Source organism: Saimiri boliviensis, chromosome 13 (assembly GCF_048565385.1).
Source record: "Saimiri boliviensis isolate mSaiBol1 chromosome 13, mSaiBol1.pri, whole genome shotgun sequence".
Lineage (NCBI taxonomy): Eukaryota > Metazoa > Chordata > Mammalia > Primates > Cebidae > Saimiri > Saimiri boliviensis.
In genome coordinates, this window is record NC_133461.1 from 1,075,768 (window position 1) to 1,093,219 (window position 17,452).

Here is a 17,452-nt window from a genome sequence, read left to right on the forward strand (position 1 = left end):
AGAATACCAACAGAGAATCACAGCAATTTCACAGAAGAGGTGCTGTCTGTTCAGCTCACAGCAGCTTTCAGTGAAAATGATTTTTTAAAGTACTCTTAGGTAGAAGCACAATAAATATTTATTGTGTTTATATAATGATGCTTCATCTTTTCTGTTTTTCATGTTTTTCCCTAATAACGTTAATGACTTATTTGAAGCTATTAAACTCACATTCATATTTTTTTTTTAAAAAGCAGATCTCATCTGGTACTATTTCAGTGTAGAAGCAGATTCCTGGGAGAAACTGTATCCCTTCTCCTTTTAAGATTTTCCTTCTATTAATAAATATCCTAGGTTACAAATATTCTGCATCTAAATGTGTGTCTGTTTGCTTACGTGTATGGATAAACATTCCACATGCTTAACAGACACACATATGGGACTTCTTCCATTTGACAGCACACCGACAGTGACTGTTAGCAAGGACAGAAGAAAGCAAAGGTTTCCTAAAGACTGAATACAATGCCGGCCACTGAATGCTACTCTGGAGTTGTCAAGAGTAGAAACGCTGCAAAGTGGGGTGTCATTTAGTCTAGTCTCTGTGAAAATCAAGTTTGAAACAAATTACTGTAAATATAAAAAGCCTCCTGGACTCCACTCCTGATTCGTATATTCGAACAGATGACTGAAGTAGCAGGATGATAATTTCATCAAGAAGTGTGCTAATCTCCAGATGGGAACACATGAGGCTCGGCTGGACGCACGGCAAGGGGTGTGTGTGGAAGCAGACCCCCCACAGGAGGAACCCACTTGCCTGTGAGTAGGAGTCCCTGACGTGGCTCTGGATCTCATCCATGGTGTCCACTCCATAGGACACGGTGCCCAGGTGGAGCCGCTTAAATACCATCTCATTCTGGGTGAGGGTTCCTAGGATAAAGGGGACAACAGCAAACACGTTAATGCAGGAGGCCCACGGGAAGGCCCAGCTTTCCTACGGCCATGCTGCACACCCACGGGCAATGCTCTTCCTCACTATGCTGAAGCCACTGGGACATCCCATTCTGTAATGCAAAGTAGCGTTAAGATTGTTACTTGCTGCTATTTTCATTTTAATAGGAAGAACAAGGTATTTTCTTCCTAGCAAGCATGTCAAGGTGCCTTTTTAACATTTTTGGTGTTTTGGTTTTTTGTGGAGCCTAGGTCTCACTTTGTTTCCCAGGCTGGAGTGCAGTGGCGTTAACACAGCTCACTGCAGCCTCCACGTCCCAGGCTCAAGTGATCCTCCTCCCTCAGCCTCCCAAGTGGCTGGGACTACAGGACACAATAGCACACCTAGCTGATTTTCTGGTTTCTGCAGAGGCATGGTCTGCTTACATTACCCAGCCTGGGCTCAAGCAATCCTTCTCTCTTAGTCTCCTAAAGTGCTGGGATTAGAGGTGTGAGCCACTGTGCACCCAGCCCCTAATAATGTGTAATAATGGGAAGGGCTCTAGTTACATAAGGAAAGTCCAGTGGTTGCCTTTCAGCTCAGATCTGTTATTGGGAGCAAATACAACTTCTGCCTGTTCAGAAAGAGTCAGGCATAAAACTAGAAAACTGAGTAACCACCTTTACATTGCCTGAGAAAGACATCAACTAGCCCCAATTAGGGTGTCCATCAATTTTTTTAAAAAACTTATTTCAAAAAGTTAGGTGTTTTTAGCTGAACAGAAACACTATTCCAGATGTGTGTAACCCTTAGTATGTATGTGCATCCCTTGGAATGACAGACAGGAGGTCTGTGAAGGGGAGGATGGCTTTTCTTTAGCTGAGTTTCCAAACACTGGGCTATCTGAATGTGCTTCCTCAACGCCTGCTCCTCACTGGACTGAGCACGAAGTACCCCAGTGCTTCCTCAGGAGGACTGCCAAAACGTAGGGCCATGGATTCAGTGACAAAGATATCCCACTGAACCTAAAACACACGTGACATACGCTCACAGTTTTACTGATTTGGTCACACAGAAGCAAAGTAGCACAGGGAAGCTTGAATGCCCTCTGGATAGGTACGCGATGTGCTGCAATGCGGGTGCCTTCGCCTTGTCCCGGCGGGGAGGAGGGGGGTTCTGCACTTATTCCACAGCACATCCAAGAAAGGTTATCCATGGATACTCATGACCTTATCAATCTGAGTATGAACAATGACATAGCCAATGGGTTGCAAGAAAAGTGGAACTTTACACATGGTTGCAAAACACCCATAAAAATATGAACTCATGTTTATGTTCCATGGCACACGTGGTCCAGGAATACAACCCAGACTGTTTCATGTCTATGGCGCCTGCTGAGTGCGTGAGGATTAGAGCACAGAGTTAATCCCAAGACATCAGTGAAGGTCAGAACACACACAATAAGCCTTCCACCAGGACATAATGCTTACTTTAAAACAGAAGGAAAACATAGCTTACAATTACTATTTTAGAGAGTGTTTCAATAAATGCTCTTTAAAAAGTAGATATAATAAAGTTTTAGAAATTCCAAACAGCAGCTATCTACCTGAGATGCTTGTCAGTTTTATAGATTTTGCCTTCCACAGTGTTTTATGAAACACCTTTAAATGGCTGTGTTCTGTATACCTTGAAAAAAATGTCTCCAAGTTTCAGAAATCTAAGTAAAAACAAAATCATCAGAACATGAGAAGTAATTTAAACCTTTTTGTTTTGTTACGCCACCCTTGTTAAATAAGCAGAATTAACTTAAAATACTAGGCCATATTAAATAGTGCAATTAGCAACGATTCAGTCTCTAAATAATAAAATGAAGTTCTACAAGTGCTTTATATGTATTTTTTGCTTTTGTTTTTTTGTGTGTGTGTTTTTTTTTTTGACATGGAGTCTTGCTCTGTGGCCCAGGCTGGAATGCAGTGGCATGATCTCAGCTCACTTCAAACTCCGCCTCCTGAGTTCAAGGGATTCTCCTGCCTGAGCCTCCCGAGTAGCCGGGATTACAGACACGTGCCACCACACCTGGCTAATTGTTGCGTTTTTAGTACAGATGGGATTTCACCATGTTGGCCAGGCTGGTCTGGAACTCCTGACCTCAGGTGATCCACGTGCCTTGGCCTCCCAAAGTGCCAGGATGACAGCGTGACCCACCACACCGTGGGCCTATGAGTGCTTTAAACAGCAAAAATGTGAGATGAAAAATGATAGTTCTAACATTGCCAACAGTTAAAAGATAACGAAACTTTACATTAATTCATATTAGGATAGGTACAAAGTTCACCTCTATTATGTGTGCCCAAGTCAGCAGCTCTCTGAAAAATTATTTAACAAATACGCTAAATTAAAAATACATTACTTATCAGATTGAGGTAACTAAAGCATTTCCCTTAGACTTTTTTCTCTGACACAGACTGAGTGTGAAGCGTGATAATTTAGGGTAGGGAATGGCAAAGAGGCATAAATCCTATGCAGATTGTAAACGGGACTTTGATTAATGCCACTTCTTTTAACTCAACTTTTAAATTATGAACAATTTTCATATGTAAAGTTAAAATAATATTACAATGAACACATGCATAGCTCCTACCAAGAATGAACAATTATTTCCTTAGGGTTTTAAATGTCTTTATGCAAGTACGCGAAGAACCGTAAATAAAGCAAGAGTATTTCATTTTCCACCTAATCCTCGCTGGGTGTGTCTGTCGGGCGGCTGTGACAGGCCTGGGTGTGGAGGCAGCTGTGAATGCAGAGGCTCCACTGGGGTGAGGTGCTGCTGTCCACACCCCCACAGTCCCTGGCTCAGGTCTCAGCGCCCTCACCGCAACCCACATGCAACCCACAGCCCAGCCTCGCCTCTCTCTCGGCAGCCTGCACCTCTCTGTCCCTCAACACCTGGTGAGACATCTGCAAAGGGACTGAATGGCCCCTCTGGCCTCTCCCCATGGTCACCTTAATTGAGAAGGGCAAGACCTCCCACTCAGCCTCCTCACTGTGCAAGCACTGCAGGGTGGCCCGGAGATGACGAGAGGGCACCCAGGTGACAGGCCTGACGCAGTCGGTCCTAAATGAACAGGAGCTGCCCTTCAGCAGCCACCACCCTTTCCTCACTTTCCGTATTCAACCACCTACCAAATGTTCCCAGTTCTCTCAATCCCACTCAGACACGGAGCGCACGCCTCCCGAAGCTCCTTCACTCTGCCCTCTCACCACGCATCCTGACTGCTGCCTCTTCCAGGAATCAGTGAGTAAGATGGTTGTAAACATAATTATGTGTCAATTCCACTTTGTTAGACCAATGTATTTCTGACAGTCGGGCAGTTGACGGAAACAGTCAAATGTTGGTTTGGGGTATCTACTGGTCACATTTTCCACCTTCCTGATAATAACACCATTTCAACATGTGCAATACACACTAGAAACCCCTCATTGTATGCTGGGCATCAACCTTGGCTGTGTGTGTCTGCGTAGTGTGTGCTCGCACGCACTGACGCACACACATACGCCTATAGCTGGACTAAAACAAAACATACAGAAAATGTCATTCCTGTATGTGAATCTGAGAGGTATGAAATGCGAGGAATTTAAATCCAGGAACGTACGTTCTTTTCACCCCTTCTATCTCTTTTAAAGGAAGTGTTACATCACCTCAAGGAGACAGTCTCCTGAAAGCCCTGTGCCCACTGCTCCTTTCTGGCAACATGGGCCTGGGCAGCTCTTTCATCTGAGCCCCCACTTCACTCCCTCTGTTGGTGCTGCTGAAACGAATCTGAGCCATATCATTTCAGCCATGGGCATGTCAGTATCATTTGTGAAAGAGAGACACTTTAAACAGAACCCCAATATTATCACACCAGAAAGCCAGAGTAATTCCTCCATGTCAAACAGAAGCCGGGGTTCTAATTTCCAGGGGTCTCGTGTGTTGTAACGTTTTACACTGCTTGTCCGCAGTATGGATCCGTGAAAGGTCTCCTGAGCCTCTTTTACTCTACAGCTTTTTCCTCCATCTCTTTCTTCCTTGAAATTGATTTCTAAAAGAACCTGGACTGGCGGTTTCCGTGTCCGCAATCTGCCCTTGGCCACTGGCCCTTTCTCCTGTGCCTGCGGGCCTTGTGCTTCCTGTGAGCCACAGCTGGACAAAGCTGGCGAGGCGAGGTTCCGTGTAGGCTGCTCCAGCGCAGGGAGTGCCTTTCCATCAGGAAGAGGGTGTCTGGTTGCCACCTCCTCTGATGTAAACAGCCACCCGCAATCGATTCCTAGACCCACAAATTCATCATGAGTTGAAAGTGGCATATATCTGAGGCACAGATCATTGACTCTGGGGCATCTTTTCCTGGAGAAGAAAACTCTGGCATTTCTAAATGCAATAAATCCACATGGACAACAGATGTTTTCCAAAAACAAAGTGACATCATTTGTAATCACTCCATTCACAGACTCTTTCTAGACAGTAAATCTGGGATTTTAAACCACTATTTTAATCCAGTGCTTTAGGTTAGAGGTCTTTTTTCAACTTGGTGGCAGCATTTCAAGTTCTGAGATTCCAGCTTCAGTCATGCTATTATACTCTGCTTCTTACTGCTGCCTGGGAAAACTGAGAGTAACTGCATGTACACAAAGACCCCGTGAAAACACTGGAGACCGGACAGCTGTCACAGAAACATATAAGGCGATGCTAAAATACTGAGTATATCTGTGCATTCATGCATTTAGTAGAAAATGATTTAAAAGATAACTGAAACTTAGGTTTGAACTAATTCTCCTTTTGAATTACGTTTATAAAGCTTTGTATCTCGCTGGTCATCCAAAAGTCTTATTGAGTTGCTTAACTGGAGCCAGGGAGAATGAAATGGAGAAATGCCTTAGCCCATTTTCTGTTGCCGTAAACAGACACCTGAAACTGGGCAACTAATTTAAAAAAGGAATTTATTTCTTGCAGCTCTGGAGGCTGGGAGAGGTGCTGCATCTGCTGAGGGCCGCCCTGCTGGTGGGGACTCACAGAGTCCAGAGGCACTGCCAACCCCCACCACCCCCTCCGCCATGACAGGAGCAGGCTCATGAGAGCCAAACTGGCTTTTACAACAGACCCACTCTTGTGATAACTAACACTCCATGGTAACCCATGCGTATACTCATTCATTCATGAGCGAGGGTCCCTCATGATCCATTTGCCTCTTAGAGGGCAACCATTCAAACTGTACAACAAATTCAGAATATCTTCTCAAAGCTGAGTGATTTAAAGACACTATCATTTTAGCACTTGCATTTGGGTCTATGATCCATGGAGTTAACTTTTGTGTACAAGTAACTATCCAACTTCATTTTTTGCCTGTGGATATCTAGTTACTCAGCACCATTTGTTGAAAAGACTATTCTTTCTCCATAGAATTACCTTGGCATCCTTGTTGAAAATCCAATGACTACAAGTGTTAGGATTTATTTTTGGCCTCTCCCGTCTAGTCCATCGACCTAGGTATCCGTCCTTATGCCCATAGCATACAACGCACTGTCTTGATTACTACAGTTCTGTATTAGGTTTTGAAATCAGGAGCTGCTGCCAGGTGCAACGGCTCATGCCCATAATCCCAGCATTCTGGGTGCTGAGGCGTGAGGATCACTTGAGCCCAGGAGGTCAAGGCTTCAGTGACCCATGACTGTGTCACCGCACCCCAGCCTGGGTGGCAAAGTAAGACCTTGTTTCAAAAACCAGACCGGACCGGACCGGACCAAACCCCAGCCTCACACCCTTTGCACACCCTCCTCCACAGCCCACAGTCCACCAATGCATGTATCTTTTTTTTTTTTTTTTCCAGAAGGAATCAGGAATTGTAAGTCCTCTAACTTGGTTTTTCAAGGTTGTTTTCGCCATTCTGAAGGCCTAGTATCTGTATGTGAATTTCAGAATCAGCTTGCCAATTTAAGCAAAGGTAGCTGGGATTTTAATAGGTATTACATAGAACCTAGAGATCAGAGAGACTAGAACTGTTGTCATCTTAACACAATGAAATAGTTTTTGATGCATTTAATGCAACTGTTTTCTTAGCTCTATTTCCGGATGGTCCGTTGCTCACATACAAAAGCACAGCATCATTCTTGTGTGTCGACCTTGCGTTCTCCAATCTTACCGAGCCCCTTTGTGAACAGAGGGCTAGATGACTCCTCAGGATGTCCGGCAGGTGTGACGTCACACAGACAGCGAGAGCGTTTTGTCTCCTTTACAATGTGGATGCTGCCGTCTTGCTCTTGCCTAACTGCATCGGCTGGAACCCTGAATGCTCGCAGCACTGGTCATGATAGGCAAAAAGTGGAAACGGCCCACGTCCATCACCTTGAGAACGGATAAAGTGTGGTGTATCCACATAACAGAATATTATTTGGCAACAGACAGAAATGAGGCAGTGATACACGCTACAATATAGATGACCCAGTAAAAGCATGCTGGTGAAGGAGGCCGAAAAGACAGCATACGTCTGACTCATGCACGCGGAACGCCCAGGACAGGCAAGTTATCAGGGGCTGCCTGGGGCCATGGGCAGTGGAAGGGGAAGGATGGGGAGTGCCAAGTTAGGTTGTGGTGAGAACTGAAATCACAGATATGCCAAATGCTAAGACAGTAATGTATCCTGACAGTTAGTCATTTAAATTAAACAAATGTGTGATAGTACTAGCTCTGCGTCTTCTAAAATGTTTCAGTTGCTAATCGTGTTATAAGCAGCTTAAAACTAATATATTCAAATAAATGACTAACATCTCCCATCACATGAAATGATAAAGTATTTGTGTTTGTTATTTTGTCCATGTGAATACATCTCATTGGGTTCACGGAGCTGCAGTGCTTATGCAGATGCTCCTTCAGGTCAGTGGCACATGTACTTTCTTCACATATAAAGAAGAATCGTGAAAATATTTTTTAAATCAGTGATTGTTTTAATTTCATAACTTATTAATCTCAAACTTTCCTTCACCTCTTGTATAGTAGCAGATAACGTAGCAGAATTAAATCAGTATTGAAAGAGTCTATAATACAAAATTCCTTTTCAAATCTTACCTCAAATGCTCTCCATGATTTCAAACACTGATGATTTCTACAACTTCTGCCATTTTGATACAACAGAAATTAATATGGCCTCAAATTGGAAACTCTGAAAAAGGGAGGAGCTAAAGCAGTCACGGAGTGAGACTGCCATCGCATCAGAGAGTCACGGCAGACTTGGTGACGGTATGCAGTTAGGCAGACAGAAAATGTCTTTTGACAAAAGGTTTGGGATTTCTTTAAAAAAAAAAAAAAGCGGTAACTCTTTAACAAAAGAGAGTTTTTTGGGGACTATAATGAGCAAAGCAGGCAAAGAGGAAATTAATTTCTAGGGAAAAAGTCCTGCAGGCATCATTATCAGAGCAGCAACAGATGTGCTTCATGGCTGAGCTGAGGAGACAGGGTTTGAGTCGCAGCTGCGGAGGTTTTGGACCGGATCTTCCTGGATGGTGATTTGGCCTCAGACCTAAACTCCAGCACATCATCCTACAGAAGTGAGCCAGTGACTTTCATGTATAAAAAGGTAATATTGACGTATGTCTTACACCAAGAGCAATACACTTTTTCGTCAAGATTCTAGTTAAACAAAGTAATATGCAAGCATAATCAACGGAGGCATCGAAACACAAACTTACTTAGACCTTACAAGGAATGGAAACAAAACTTAAGTGCTAAGACTAATTTATCAGTCTTTAAAGTATGCTTTGACTTTTGAAAATATATGACATGTTTTAAAGCAAAGTCAAATATATTCAAAGTCAATGACACTGTTGAAAGTGAAGTCAAATATTATATTCAAAGTCAAATATAGTCTCTGCAAATCAGGCTTTCTCTAAACATGATGATTCTCAGTACTGTACGCATCTGTTAAGCATCTGCATGTGTTAAATATCTCGACTGGCCCAAACACCACCAAAATGTTAATTACAGTGCTCATATCCAAGGACACACTTGAGTAAATACTGTGCCAGTAAGGCTACCTAGGTTCGTCGTGACGAACACCCGGTTCTTGGCATCATGCGTAGGAGGCTGTGGTGGCCCTCTGGTTTAAAGAATGTTAGAGAATGGTTCTGAGTCCGACCTGTGAGATTCGCTTGCCTCGTGTGCACTAACCAGCACACACGTCATGCTTGCCTACCCTGACAAACTGGGAAACAGCTTCCCTTCATGACGATGCCGTCTTGTGAAACTCACATGTGATTCAGTTCTGAACAACATGGCATTTTGGGTAATGGATGCTATAATTAAAATGTGAGTCCTAAAAAACCTGTTGTTTTAGTGGGTGTTTTTAGTAACGGCTTTGTTCTACATGAAGATAAAACCTCCCTAACAAAAGAATTAATGTATTGCTTTAATAGGCTGCACCCTGAGTTAAGTTTTAAAATTTATGAGTTCTCTGCAGCATTGTTCTTTAAACAATGGCATTGTCAAATGCAACCAATGAGGAGATTAAAGTTCTCCCAGCAGATTAAGTACAAATTATCTGTCCTCCTGTTTCAGCATCATTTGTTCATTTATCAGCCGGCATGGAGTGTTTCTGGTCAGTGTCAATATGCTCCGCATCCTTGCAGTTCACAGATGTCTACGCCTGTCGAATGAATTGCTTTATGTTTCACGCGCTGGTGGCCGCAGATGTGTCACTATAGCAACATCATTAATTTCAGATCTTACCGGAAATGTGCACTCCAATCAAACCTAATTATACCACATTGCTTTCTTGTCCACAAGAAGGAAACTGTAATGTAATTATTGGGATACTTCATTTTCTATTCTGCTGTGGCAAATGAGAGAACCACTGTGATAGGCGCTTCTTGTCCAAAAGCTTATTGATGAAGCACAGACCCAGTTTGCCATCACGTGAAGGACCACCTTACAATCATGTCAGTAACAGAAGGCTCCTTAGACAACTTCAGCTGAAACTCAAGGCACATAGAAGACAGCTGCAAACTGCCTTATGCCTCAACACGCCTCCTCTGATACCGAGAACCAGAATGCTTTATAACATCAAACAACCATCCACAGTTACAACCTCTGCTGTGACTGAGGCCCCCAAGGTGACTGCAAAATGCTGTCTGACTTCTGAATCACACACTGAAGGGCAGAGCAAAAGAGCAGAATGAAAATATGGAACACAAAATAGAAAGATATTCATTATTTAAGTTCCTGAATAAAACAACCAATTAGCAGCAAACACATGCACTGGTTTCACCAAGGTACTAAAGGTCTCACAAAGGCAAGGGGGCATACGCAGCTGTTTTCAGATCTGAGAGTGATTTGTATTTCTCTGTTGGCTTGGATACCCCTGTTGTCTAGAGCTGTGCAATAAACCATCACAAAACTTCAGTGACTGACAACACATTTCTTTTGCTCAGAAGGGTTAAAAGATTTGCCTAACATCACACACAGTTAGGGAACACCAGGATTCAATCCCAGATCTGATTCCAAAGCCCTTTCCATCTGAGGATACATAGGAAACTACAGGCACAACTCAAGAGACGGTGGAAGGGCTTGGTTCCAGACCAGGGCAATAAAGTGAGTATCACAATCAAGTGGGCCACATGAAATTTTGGGTTTCTCAGTTCATAGAAAAGTGATGTTTATAACTATACTTAGTCTATTATGTGCGCAATTAGCAGTATGTCTAAAAAACCATGTACAAAAAAAAAACAATGTATGTACATAACTTAATTTAAAAATATTTTTAAAACATGCTAACAGTCAATCATTTGAGCCTTCAGCAACTTTTAATCTTTTTGCTAGCAGAGGATCTCGCCTTAATGCTGATGGCTGCTGACTGATTAGGGTGGTGGCTGCTGAAGTCTGGAGTGGCTGTGGCAGTTCCTTAAATAAGACAACAATGGGCCGGGCATGATGTCTCACTCACACCTGTAATCCCAGTATGTCGGGAGGCAGGGGTGGGTGGATCATGAGGTCAGGAGATCCAGACCATCCTGGCTAACAGAGTGAAGCCTTGTCTCTACTAAAAACACAAAAATTAGCCAGGCATGGTGGCACGCGCCTGTGGTCCCAGGTACTTGGGAGGTTGAGGCAGGTGAATCGCTTGAACCTGGGAGGAAGAGGTTGCAGTGAGCTGAGATCGCGGCACTGCACTCCAGCCTGGCGACAGAGTGAGATCTGTCTCAAAAAAAAAAAAAAAAAAAAAAAAAAAGACAATGAATGAAGTTTGCCACATGAACTGACTCTTCCTTTCACAAAAGATTTCTCTGTAGCACGCAATGTTGTTGGATAGCATTTCACTCACAAAACTTCATTAGAACCTGGAGTCAATACTCTCAGACCCTGTCACTGCTTTATCAACTTAGCTTATGGAATCTTCTAAATCCTTGGGTGTCACTTTAACAATGTTTGTAGCATCTTCTCCAAGAGCGAATACCACTTGAAGAAATTACTTTCTTTGCTCATCCACAGGAAGCAACTCCTCATCCATTCACGTTTCATCCTGAGGTTGCTGCAATTCGTCAGCTTTAGGCTCCACTCCTAGTTCCCTCGCCATTTCCACCCACTGCAGCTCCTTCCTCCCCTGCAGTCTTGAAACCTTCAGTCATCCATGAGAATAGGAATCAATTTCTTCCAAACCTGTATAAATGTTGGCCCCCTCTCATGAACCACTTATGTTCTTAATGGTATCTGGAATCGTGAATCCTTTCCAGAAAGTTTTCAATTGGATTTGCCCAGATCCATCAGAGGAATCACTATCCATGGCAGCTATGGTCTTATGAAGTATATTTCTTAAATAATAAGACTTGAAAGTCAAAATTATCCTAAATCCCTGGGCTACAGAATGGATGCTGTGCCAGAAGGCATGGAAACAATGCCAATCTCCTTGTACATCTGCATCGGAGCTTTTCGGTGAATGAGGTTTCTCAATCGGTGTGCATCAGAGCTTTGTCAATGAGCACTAATATTTTGAAAAGAATCTTTTTTTCTGAGTGGTAGGTCGCAACCGTGAGCTTAAAATGTTTGGTCAACCACGATGTAAACAAATGTGCTGCCATCCAGGGTTTGCTGCTCCACTCACCGAGCACAGGCAGAGTAGATTTAGCATCATTCTTAAGGGCCCTAGGATTTTCAGAATGGCACATGGGCACTGGCTTCAACTAAAACTCAAGAGCTGCATTAACCCCTAACAAGAGAGTTGGTCCGTCCTTTGAAGCCAGGCTTTGACTTCCCTGGAAGTCCTAGATAGCATCATCTTCCAACAGAAGGCTGTTCTGGCTACACTGAGATCAATGGTCTCAGCCGGATCTTCTGGGGAACTTGCTGCAGCTTCTCCATCAGCACTTGCTGCTTCACCTTCGCTTTTACGTTACGGAGATGGCTTCTTCCCCTAAACCTCATGAGCCAACCAAATTCCGCCTCCCAGGTTCAAGCGATTCTCCTGCCTCAGCCTCCTGAGCAGCTGGGATTACAGGCACACGGCACCACGTCTGGCTAATTTTTGTACTTTTAGTAGAGATGGCGTTTCTCCATGTTGGTCAGGTTGGTCCTGAACGCCCAACCTCAGGTGATCCACCCACCTCAGCCTCCCAAAGTACTCGGATTACAGGCGTGAGCCACCACACCCAGCTCACCTTTTCTTACTGTTTAAAGATCAGAATTTTTAAAGTGTGTTTATTTTGCTGTCTTTTCAAAAGTCTGACAAGAGGTATTAATCCTTGATAGTTTTTATCAAGTCACAGCTTTCTGTTGATAACTTCTTTCTTTGTATTTCTTTGGCTTTATGTTACTATTCTTGAGTTGGCCATTAAGATTATTGACTTTTAGTCTTTCTTGTTTTTCTGTTTAAAAACATGAAGCAAAGTTCCTATAAAGCCTTGATTTTGTGCATTCCATGGGCTTTAATAGAAAGTGATTACATTATTATTCAGTTCTAGGCATTTTAAATTTGTATTAATTCTTTTTGGATCTATGCTATGTAGAAGTATATTCTTCAATTTCTAAAAATGCAGAGATTTAAAACTTACTTCTTTGTTATTAACTTCTTTTATCTCTGTTTATTATAATCAGGAATATCCACTCTTGGGAATTTGTTGAAACTTGACTCATGGCCTAGTATGTGTCCAATCTTTGTAACTTTCTCATACATGTCTGATAAGAACATGTGTTCTCTAGTTGTTAGATAAATAACTCTATATATGTCCATAAGATCTACACTGAGATTATGCTATTCAAATCTTCTGAACTGCCTGCTTGGCTTACCAATAAACAAAAGATTTGTTTATTTCTTTCCCTGGTTGAGAGCAAATAATCAAGTTCTCCCTCTATCAATTCTTGCTTTATGTATTAAAGCTATTTTATTATGTACACAAACATTTTGAATTGAATCTTTTATGCAGTGACCCTCTTTCTTAAATAATGTTTTTCATTTTAAGGTTTATTTTGCTTAATATTAATCAAGGTAGATAAACCAGCTTCCTTCTGATTCATATTGGTCTACATGCTTTTTTTTAGTGTTTGCATTTATTTACAGCTTCATCCTTTATTTTCCTCTAAGTATTAAATGGTTTCATCTTTTATGGTTTTCATCTTTATATAAATAAACCTTATTAAATTTTTTCTTACGTTTTTCTTAGTTCTTGAACATTCTATTTTTGAATCCATCCATGCTTCTGTCAATATCTGTACTCTACTGTCACTGCTATTTAGTATTCAACTATAAGAACACTGCACAATTCATTGGTCCATTCTACTTTAGGTATACTTTTCTGTGTTATATCTACACAGTGCTGGCTTTTGTTAACCATTATAATGCTATGAATACTCTTATGTCTATCTTCTAGTGTAGATGTGAAAACATTTCTTTAGGGAATAGCTGGATGGTAGAACACGTGCATATTCAACGTGACTGATAATGCCAAAACGTGTTTTACCAAGTGATGCGCTAACCTGAAGTTCCCCCCAGAGTGAACGGGAGTTGCCGATTCCACCTAGGCCTGCAAACACATCAGATCTTTCCATGTGAGATGGAATGATACCTTCATTACTCTAAGATGTCCTGTTCATGAAGCTAGCATGCCTATCAATTTAGATCCTAAGGGCTTTCAAATTTTAAAAACATAAGTTTTTATATAAATAAAACTTAGGCCTTAGGATATAAATCCACTTAGGTCTTACATATTTTTGTTTACATTTAATTTTAATGATTTTATACTTTTTGTTGTTATTCTAATTAGTGTTTTGGTATTAAACGTCCTAACTGCTGCTGATATACAGAAGTATAGTTTAATTTGGATACTAAGCTCATACATATAAATAAACTCTCTTAAAATCTTGAACATTTTCTTGAAGTTTCTTTTGCCTTCTCTATGAATTTCTCTTCTTTGGGAACAGTATAATTGTTCATATTTTGCTACTTTGACTTCATGCTGGTGAGTCTTTCAGTTGATCACAGAGTAATATGAGGTGGGCTTCTTCTGCAGTTCCATAAACCTGCTCCTCCCAAGGGCTGTTTTCTGAATCAAGGGGCTGTCTGTGAACGCCTCGTAAGGGGCAGGGCACATGAGCCAGTGAGTCCTTCTCCCCAAAAGACCCTCCACGTTGCAAAACCAGCCCTCACAGGTAGCGCGTGAGCAGATCCTGGCGGTCATCTGATCTCAAAGGCACCACTCGAGACAGCTCCTGGCTTCTCGTGCTGCCCCACACACCTGTCAGCTCCCGATCTGGGGCTCCTCCACCCCTTGGTTCTGCAGGACATTTCTCACCCAAGTGGGGTCTCCTCTGCAGCCACTGGCAGCTTTGGTCTGCTTTGTTCTGCTATCGACTGCAAACGGATTCCAGCTGTTTTCCAGAAATAACTCAATTTCTGGTTCCTCTAATAATTTTACTCCTGCTTGTTTTCTGTGTATTCTCAAGGATTTATTTACTCTTTAAATATTTTTCTGTAGCCTTCATGAGGTTGGGAAGGGAAAATCCTAACACACTTTCGCATCTACCTTTTTTTGAACCAGAAGCCCCTCAAATTGCTCCCTGAGTCATCGGGATTCATGAGCACTGCTTTCATGGTCAAGTTCCTCACCCTCTCACAGGACAAAGTCGAATGGAACTGAAACACAAATCCAACAACTGAACCTCCAATTACACTAAACCAACAAATTCCCATGATGAAAGCTGACACAAAGAATACTGAATTTCTACTTTTGAGACAGCAGTATGACTTCCAGAACCGAGACTCCTCAACTTATAATGGGGTTGTATCCCAACAGACCCAACCTCGGTACAAGACGCATTTAATGCATCTCACCTTCCAAACATGATGGCCTAGCCATGTTTACCTGAACTGTGTCAGAACCCCTATGTTAGCTGGGTAGAATCAGCTAACGCAAAGCTTATTTTATAATAAGTACTGAGTATCTCGTGTAATTGATTGACTACTGTATCGAAGTGAGTAACAGAATGGCTGCATGGAGAGAAGGACAGTTCTGAGCAGATGCTCTTGCTGTCGACCATCGTCAAGCTGAGCCACTGTGAAGCTGGGGGCCGCCTGCGCACGCTCTCCCTTCAGTCCTCAGCCTCCCGCCTATGCGTCCTCTATGCACGTAAGCCCTTGAATGGGAGCTTTATCCTTCAGTCTATTCTCCACTTACGGATTAGAGACCTATTTTGTTATTTTAATCTGTAACCTGCCCCTTTGCTATATCTGCAATTATTTGTTTCTTCCTTATACCTTACTTCTCTTTATTGGCTTACTGCAATAGCTAGAGCTTCCCTTACAAATTTTAAATAAGTCTTGTTTGCAGATTTCTGTCTTCTTGCTGCTTATAGTGAGGACTTTTTTTTACTATTTAATAATAAAAGATGAGTTCAATTTTGTTTGCAACATATTTTATCATGCTATATAAGTGTTCTTTTATTTTTAGTTCACTAAGAACTAAAATTATGACTCAATAAACCAAGGAGGAATTTTAACCCTTGGATGTGGCTTTCCTTGTAAGGAAGTCTGTAGCACCAGATTCCACATGTTTGCCTTTAGTCTGTTACGGATTGGTTAAAGGTTCTTTGATGAAAAAAAAAAAAAAAAAAGAAAATTAAATAAGGACAAACAGAATGTTGGTCCCAGAGCTTTAAAGTGGGATAAACAGTCTGTAGAAAAGCTTTTTAGGAGAACGTGAGTATTAAATACCATATTAATAATATCTGTTAGTTTCTTCCAGTACCTCACAAGTATCATTTTATAATAAACAAACATACAATTTTTGCTCTTAATAAGCCACTAGGGAGGTGTTATAAAGGCAGTTTCTAAAACTCTGCAAGATTGTAGAAAATTAAAAACACAGAAATATGTTACTTAAAGCTCTAAGAACTTAACATTTTGATAATTCTTATGATACTGTGTATACTAGCGGATGATTAAGCTCTGTGACAGTTTTCAAGAGCAGAGGCTGAACAATTCCAAACACGGGTTCGACGATCTGTTCTGGCACACACACAGAAACATCCAGCTGTATGCTACGCGACTCTCTTTTTTACTGAGTGTCATTTATTTGGTTCAGTCAAAGGTGAACACAGATGTGAACAGTACCTGTTTTGTCTGTCAGTAAATACACCAGGCGTCCCAGCTCCTCTGGGATAGTGCTGGTCCGGACGACTGTGCCAGGGATGTTCTCATCTTTCATCATCATCCATCCATACACCGCTTTGCCCATGTCCAAGTTCACACGCAAACTGCCAAATAAAACACACTGCAGTGGTTAGTGTGATCCAGACCCAGGCCACACATGCAGGCTTCTGGTTCCATAGACTCGTACTTTTCAATATGCATTATCTTTCATTTTATATGAAAATACATACTGGATTTTAGACTTTAAAATAAATGAATTTACTGACATTTAAGTCAACAAACATGTTTACACCCAAGATAATGTTTGCAGGTGACAGAAAAATGGATAACTCATTTTCTGTCCTTCAAGACAGTCTCTAATACCACATGGGACAAAAAGACAGACTGCTGTGAGTGTGCACGCGTGCGCCCACAAGGGACCAATACCAAGGGCTTACAGGACAGGTGCGCACAGAGCAAGGGGAGCAGGCGCTGTCCCCCTGCAAATCGACATGGGAGATGGCCCTGAAGCTTCACCCACTTGCTTTACAATGACCATGGGATACTGCCCGTGTTTCAGTGGCTGAACTGGAAAGCACATGAACAAACGGGACATCCCAGGAGGAATAAAATGGTATCTGCTAACTATGCACTGGACTTCTTAATTATTTTTCAAATTTCTTAATTTAAGTCTGTGTAGTAAGACTGCAATTAAAGCACATATGACGAGTCATCTGATCTGGGACAATTCTGCAGAACCTTGCCTGACGCACTGGATGAGCGAAGGCTGGAACCTTGCAGGCCTGGAACCCTACCCAGCAGAACATGCACTCAAATCACATCACGTTCAGGGCAGACTGTGCCCACAGTGCCGTTCTTCCTATACAGCAACTCAAAAAGGCTC

The 17,452-nt window shown here is 42.1% G+C and overlaps 1 protein-coding gene across 5 annotated transcripts in view; it reads right to left on the bottom strand.

Annotated features, from left to right (window-relative positions):
• Positions 1-17,452, bottom strand: part of ATP9B (ATPase phospholipid transporting 9B (putative)) — a 277,165-nt gene that overhangs the window by 63,549 nt on the left and 196,164 nt on the right. For all 5 annotated transcript variants that reach the window (XM_074383227.1, XM_074383229.1, XM_074383230.1 and 2 more), the window contains 2 exons: positions 16,531-16,673; positions 794-906 (listed from right to left, as the gene is read on the bottom strand). In XM_074383227.1, coding sequence (XP_074239328.1) covers positions 794-906; positions 16,531-16,673 — 256 coding nt within the window. The remainder of the gene's footprint in view (positions 1-793; positions 907-16,530; positions 16,674-17,452) is intronic.